At 45.4% G+C, this 7,382-nt stretch overlaps 1 protein-coding gene across 1 annotated transcript; it reads left to right on the forward strand.

The window, feature by feature from the left end:
* The first annotated feature begins 1,277 nt into the window (after positions 1-1,277).
* On the forward strand, positions 1,278-6,486 carry ALG11 (ALG11 alpha-1,2-mannosyltransferase). Its single transcript, XM_041407409.1, has 4 exons — positions 1,278-1,448; positions 2,379-2,609; positions 3,348-4,279; positions 6,036-6,486. Exons 1-4 carry the CDS (start codon positions 1,411-1,413, stop codon positions 6,305-6,307), a joined length of 1,473 nt encoding a protein of 490 aa, XP_041263343.1. The 5' UTR covers positions 1,278-1,410; the 3' UTR covers positions 6,308-6,486.
* The last annotated feature ends 896 nt before the right edge of the window (positions 6,487-7,382 follow it).

The following is a 7,382-nucleotide window of genomic DNA, read 5'->3' on the forward strand; positions in this document are numbered from 1 at the left end:
GAGCAGAGCCTTTTTCTCTCTGCTTCTGGTTATAGCAGTGGCCACATAAATTAATGATTCATCATTTTCCAACCTGCACTCTTCTCATGCAGAAGACACAGGATGACTTTCACAAACATCCCTAACACCTACAAGACCTCAAAATGCAGAGGCGACTAGAATATGAATTACATCATGCTGACCTCAAAGAGGCTGAAGGATCACAGGTTCTGGAAAGGTCTTGTTTAAAGAAACAAGGTTTGAAACTCCTTCAAATTGTGGGCAGCTTCAACTCTGCAAGAGACTGAAGAATGAATTCTCTGGATCAAACTTCTGCCATAAAGCATTATATTATTTTAAAATGGAGAAGGTGGCGGGGGGAGAAGAAGCATGTAGCAATGTGACAGGAGATCAGAAATGTTTCGGATTGTTCTCTCAAAATCTCTCTTGATCTAGAGAGTCTGGTAGTTTGACCCAACACTTCCCAGGACCCCAGAGATCAGGGTGAGTTCCTTATGTTGTTCCCAGGATGGCATTTTAGGAACATGAAGTCTGGACGTGGACTGACACATCTTTAGTAGTATTTTGAAAAACCAGCACCATTCAGTCTTATGGTTACACTGACGCTCTGGTCTGTGCATATACTCTCCAATCAAGACAAAATAGACCAAAAAAGCATGTAAGACAGAGATAACCTCAGCGCTAACTGTCCCCATGATCGTGTTCATGGGACCCTTTTGGAGACGGTGCCAGGCGCAGCCTGTGTTGGACACCCTGCCCTCGGCCTCACAACAGAAACCTGCACACAGCTGCTGGCAGCTCCCTCTCCATAATGAGGGATTCACTGACAAGCAGGAGCTTACGGCAGGGCTCAGGAAAGCCAGGACATCGGGCTCACCGAGGACATCCTCTCTCGGAAACGTGAAGGACCAACATTTACACAGGCAAAACCTGGGGGAGCGTGGGACACAGAAGAAAGCCCGAGTCCCCGGGAGGCCTCCGCCTCCTCACAGCACCCTCCCTTCCATCCTGCCCAAGGAATGCGAGAACGTCACTTGAAGAGGACGCAATGCAATTCAAGGAGCAGTGAGTGTTATGTCTGACTGAACCGTGCCGGGAATGTGCTGCTGTCCGCTTTCTTCCGGCACCGCTGAGAATAAACGCTCCTGCAGCGGCACACGGCCCCGCACAACAACCCACGGCACTCCCCGCCTTCCACGGGGTGGGTGCAGGCTCTGTGTTTCCTGGGTGGGGCCAGGGCAGAGGAGGAGGCAGGCAAGGAGGAGGAGGAGAAGGAAAAAGCAGCGGTGGTGCCGGTGCCCTTCCTGCCCCTCCGGGGCGCTGCTAGCCGGGTGCTGCTGCGCGGCTGCTCCCGCCCCGCCGGCCGGGAACCTCCCTTTCCGCCGGGAAGGCGACGCAGCGCTGCCCAAGATGGTGGCGGGAGGGCTGTGCCTCTGTGGGCTCCTCAGGTAGCGGGGCGCGGGGGCGACGCGTCCTGGCGGCGGGCAGGGCGGGCGGGAGGCGGCCCCGGCCCGGCCCGGCCCGGCCCGGCCGCGCTCCTCCGACCCCCGGGGCGGCCCCTGCCCGGCTCCGCGCTGTGCAGCGGGCTCGGATGGGTTAATGTGCTTTTCCGCCGCTGCCGGCCCAAAGTGAAAGTGCTTCCTTATGTGTCTGTCGGGACGCGTGGGTCGCTCCTTCGGTAAACGGGAGCGGCTGAGTAAACGCTGTTTGTCGCAAGGCTTAGCCGCGCAGCGGGAGGAACCCGGCGCTGTCCCCGTGAGGCTCCCCGGCAGGAAGCCTGCCGCTGCAGGGTTGGCAGAGCTGTCAAGGAGGCGGTGCACTGCCCTGACAGTGACTGAGAGCAGGGCAAACAGCTCTCTGCACTGAGAGACTGCCCTGAGCTGCTCGGGACAGCTGGCATCGCTGTTCCTGCCTCCGGAGAGTGGGAAGTGCGGGTTGGAGTTGGAGATGCCTGGCCCCAGTAAGGCGGCACCAAAGCAGTTCATAGTAGAGCGAGCCAAACAGGAGATTGGGTGGAAAAAAACTCTTTAAAAATCTGCTTGGAAGTCACTCTGCTGGTTGTGTATTGCCAGGTTGCTAAGGGCATGCAACTTTTACAAAGTGCACGTGGAGATAGATAACGCATGTAGGGCATGAATAAACAGTAATAAATGATTGCAAGGTAACAGCAGGGGAAAAAGATCTTCAGATAAACAATGCAGAGCAGTGATTTCATTTTTGTATTTGTCAGTCATACACACTGATGATTTCTGAGATTAGAAGAACTCAAGTAGTTTGTCAAACTCCTATAGTTCTACTTTCAAGTCCTTCTTGCTCAGTGCCATACACAGTAATTATTTAAAGCAATTACGTATTTTAAAATTTCTGGCTTGTTTCAGATTGCTGTGCTCATTGTTACTCCCTGCATTATTTCTAAGTGGAATTTTGTGCATCTGCTTGGTCGTACTGCTGTGGGGAGTACGGCTCTGGATACAAAGGAAGAAACAGTTGAGCTCAGCAGGAAGAGACGGGAAGCGGCCACTGCTGGTGGCCTTTTTTCACCCGTATTGCAATGCAGGAGGTGGAGGGGAGAGAGTCTTGTGGTGTGCCATAAGAACGCTCCAGAAAAAGTAAGCTTATGTGTTTATCAATCACCATATTTCATTCTCAGTTTCTGTTGCTATTCTTTATGCATATGTTGGCATTTTATGTATTTAAGTAGGTGTCATTAATCTGCTGGTTATATGTTTTATTTTACTTCTGAGTTTCATGTGGTTGCATTTTACTTCATCCCTTTAGATTTTGATATTTCCTGCTGTGGCACCTCTCAATTTTTTCCTTTCTTTCCTTGAGTAAACCTCTCCTCCTCAGTTTTCCACTACTGGTGTGGAATTTGGATAGTCATAACTCCTTAGTAGATAACCGACAACATCAGCATCAGTAGATAACTGATAACATCTTTATACTTGTCCCTTGGTGTAGGAGCCAAAACAAATTAATACCTAAAGTGGATTTAACAAGGGCACATCCATTGATTTGCCATCATTTGCATTTTGCTCATGCTGTGCACTAGACAGATACCTCCTAATGTAGAGCAAGGTGTTCTGAAGTCTGTAGAATAATACTGAGCTCCTTTTATGTTTTACTCACATTAAAATATTCCCCAAGTTCTCAGCCATATGTTTTTCAGCAGATCAGAAGGAACCTGTGGAAGTATAAGGAAAAGTATTATTTAGTTAAAATAATTTCTGGGCCAGACATTTGTTCTCACATTCTCCTTGAGTACTTTAAAGTGGATTATATTTTAGTTTCTTGCTGAAAAGTATGAAGAGAGGAATATATGAAATTCTTTTTCTTTATTCTTGCAGGTACAGAAATGTAACGTGTGTTGTTTACACTGGTGATAGAGATGCCACTGGAGAAGAAATAGTAGAAGGCGCTTTCAGAAGATTCAATATTAAGTTAATCCATCCTGTGAAGTTTGTATTTCTAGAAAAACGCTTCCTTGTGGAAGCTTCTCTTTATCCTCACTTTACTTTGCTGGGACAAAGTTTAGGATCATTGTTCCTTGGCTGGGAAGCTCTTCTAAAGTGTGCTCCTGATATTTATATTGACTCAATGGGTTATGCCTTCACAATTCCCCTCTTCAAATACGTGGGAGGTTGTCGCGTTGGGTGCTACGTCCATTATCCCACTATCAGCACGGACATGCTCTCTGTCGTGAGGAACCAGGATACCAGGTTTAACAATGCTGCCTTCATTACAAGCAGTCCTCTCTTCAGCAAATTTAAACTTGTCTACTACTACTTCTTTGCTTTCATGTACGGGTTGGTTGGTTCCTGCAGTGATGTGGTCATGGTGAATTCTTCTTGGACACTGAATCACATCCTTTCCCTCTGGAGAGCTGGGGCTTGCACTAGTGTTGTGTATCCGCCGTGCGATGTTCAGGCTTTCCTGGATATTCCGCTGGAAGTGGAAAAGAGCACCAGTGAATATTCCATTGTTTCTGTCAGCCAGTTCAGGCCTGAAAAAGATCATCCTTTGCAAATCAGAGCCTTTGCTAAATTGCTGAAAGAGAAGAGAGTGGGGCAGCAGCCATCGCTGAAGCTGATCTTAATTGGCGGCTGTCGTAACCAGCAAGATGAAGAGCGTGTAAATAACCTGAAACATCTGTGTGAAGAGCTGGGAGTTGGTGATGATGTGGTGTTCAGGATTAACATTCCCTTTGAGGAGCTGAAGAGACACCTGGCCGAGGCCACCATCGGCCTGCACACCATGTGGAATGAGCACTTTGGGATAGGTCAGTACTTTTCCTGAGTGTCCAGCTGCTTGACCCTACATATCTAAGCATAGAGGTCTGCATGCCAAGCAGGTGTCCAGCTCCTGTTCCCGTGGAGGCAGTGTAGCTGCTGTAAAGCCTGCAGGACCAGTGCAGATGTGGTGCAGATGATGCACCACTAGGTGCTACTGTAGTGCAAGCTGAAGTGCTGTAGTCGTAGGCTGATAATTCTGTGCATCCTCTGGTCACCTAAACACAGAGCTAGTCCCATCTCTGCTGCCCAGGATGTCCTGCTGACCTCCAGCTATTGCCCTGCAAGGTCATGGGTCACCCAGTTGTCCTTGGGTTAGGTTTGCCAACCTACCAGAGCTTCAAGAGGCTGCAGGTGCTTCTCTTCCACACCTTAAATTGTGCCCTGGTGGCTCCACTGACTGCAAGGGGAGCTTATAGACAGTTAATGTATAGACATTCATATTGGAGATTTTGGTTGTGTTTCACCTGCCTCAAATGCCACTTGAAATGTCCAGTGTATGTCGTGGCACTCCAGCTGTTGTTTCAGGGCTGTAAGTCTCCCACAGATCCTGCCTGCTACAAATAAGCCCCGTGTAGAGGCCACCAGGTACCTTTGGTCATCTCATTGCATTAGGCATCTCTGCTGAGGCAAATGTATGAAGCCCTTAAATTGGAGGGTGCAGCATGGAGCAGAAAGTTCTGGGTCCCAGCTCCCCTCTGAACAAAGGTATAGAGCTCAGTTTATTTGGATTAGATTAGTCCTGACCTTGAAAGGGAGTGCCAGAATGCCCATCTGTTATGAATCTACAGCAACCAGGTAAGTTAGTAGCCAAGCAGATGGATGCCATACTCTGCTATAATGTGACTAAACTGCAGCTAATGTCTTCAGACTTCAGTAGAAAAAAGGTTAAGTATCCGGAGTAGTAGTTTATGGTCTGTAGGAACTTGGTATAAAAACAATTTGACACTGAAGCATCTCTCAGAAGCACCAGCAAAATATTGGAAACTCTGTCTTTTCTTTTTTTTTTTCCTCCCACAAAACGGTTTAGTTAATTTTTTTTAAAGTGATATAATCACACTATGATTTTGAATTTGAGCAGGATTTAACCTTCATTTAACAGGCTTTTTATGTGTAAAAAAACATATTCCAAAATTTTGGAGCTCTATTTATAGTAGTCAATGTTTGAGCTGAGAGAATTGATAACAGTCAAATCAGAACTGAGAAAAATCAGCATTTCTGAGGTTTGTTCTGGAACCATGGAGGAGAATCGAAGTTGCTGTGTGCATTTGTGCCTATCCCACAGCTTTTGCTGAGGAAAGCTTACTCATTAAAATTTCTTCCATCAGAAATACAGATGTAGAGATAACAGTTTTTAATAGTGTCTTGGTGAGTTGTCAGAAGCTATAAAGATGTATTAATCTGCAAAATACTGAAGTTCTGAATATTTTCTGATTGAAATGTGTGTAGTCAACTTTTTTCTCCATATCTTTCCAAACGTTTAAAATCAGGTGTGTTACAAGACCCACAAATTAACCAGTTATATCTGATATCTAATTTCAATTTTATGTGTTAAGAGAAACTGTCATTTCAGTCCTTAAAACTGAAAAATTTGTGTTTCTTATGGGACCATTTTTGCTGTATTTTTCCAGCTGATTTGGAACAGCAATCTGTTGTGAATTTTACCGTTGGTTTAACTTTCCAGTGTTTTACAGATCAAAGCACACGATGTGCAGGCTCATATCAGCATTTTTTCTCTTCTTACAGGAGTAGTTGAATGTATGGCAGCTGGCACAGTTATCCTGGCTCACAATTCTGGTGGCCCCAAACTGGACATCGTGGTACCCCACGAAGGATGTGTTACAGGCTTCCTAGCAGAAGATGAGGACAGTTATGCTGAGACAATGGCTTACATCTTCTCTTTGTCTCCTGAGAAAAGACTGGGGATCAGAGAAAATGCTCGTCGCTCTGTGCACAGGTTTTCTGACCAGCATTTTGAAGACACATTCCTGTTATCTGTGGAGCCGTTATTTAAATAAGTGTATAGAAGTAAATATGAACATGAGTAAAATGAACTTTTTATATTTGACTGTGTGGCACATGTAAATATATCTAAGCTATGATCCCTTGGTTCCATTCAATAAAAAGGTTGGTTTCTTTCTGTCAAGCTGTCTGCTTTATGTAACAGAGACTTTTTGTTTCTTGGGAAAGAAAAGCTTCTATGTTAACTACATGAGAGTTTGGTGCACTTTAAAACTGGATTCACAAACCATAATAGTGCTTCAGTAACAGAACTATATCAAGTTATTTTATTTATCAGGAACCTCTTTTATTTATTGAATATTTTCAGTCTTCACCTGTTTCATTACTCTATTTTGAAGTGAACATTTTTGTTTTATAGCCTTTATACCCAGAATTTTTTTCCCCCAGAATCTACAGTATGCCTGTATTTGGCACTGGTGAGGCTGCACCTCAGGTGATCAGTTTGATCAGTTTTGGGCCCCTCAGTTCAGGAAGGGTGTTGAGGTGCTGGAGCATGTCCAGAGAAGGTCAACAGAGCTGGTGAAGCGTCTGGAGCACAAGTCTTGTGAGGAGCATCTGAGAGCGCTGGGGGTGTTTAGCCTGGAGAAAATGAGGCTCAGGGGAGAACCTTATCACGTTTTTCACCTGCCTGAAAGGGGGGTGGAACCCGGTGGGGGTCAGTCTCTTATCCCAGGTAACAAGTGATAGGAGAAAATGGCCTCAAGTTGAACCAGGGCTATTAGGAAAAATTTTGACATAGAAAAGGTTGTCAAGCCCTGGAACAGACTGCCCTGGGAAGGGGTGGACTCACCATCCCTGCAGGTATTTAAAAGACATGGCACATAGGGACATGGTTTAGTGGTGGACTTGGCAGTATTAACAGTTGAACTCTAAGATATTTTCCAAAATAAATGATTCTTTTAAAAAAAAAAAAAAACCTGCTAAAATCAGACTACAGACTGTAATTTTCCCTTTATTTAAGATTCACTTGGATTGTATGAAATTTTTTATGTGAAAAAATATGGTTGGAAGAACCTACATGTTTTATTAGGAACTAGGGAATGCACAATTCTCATGGCACTAATAAACCCT

This window comes from Onychostruthus taczanowskii, unplaced genomic scaffold (genome assembly GCF_017590055.1).
Source record: "Onychostruthus taczanowskii isolate IOZ18803 unplaced genomic scaffold, ASM1759005v1 scaffold26, whole genome shotgun sequence".
Classification (NCBI taxonomy): domain Eukaryota; kingdom Metazoa; phylum Chordata; class Aves; order Passeriformes; family Passeridae; genus Onychostruthus; species Onychostruthus taczanowskii.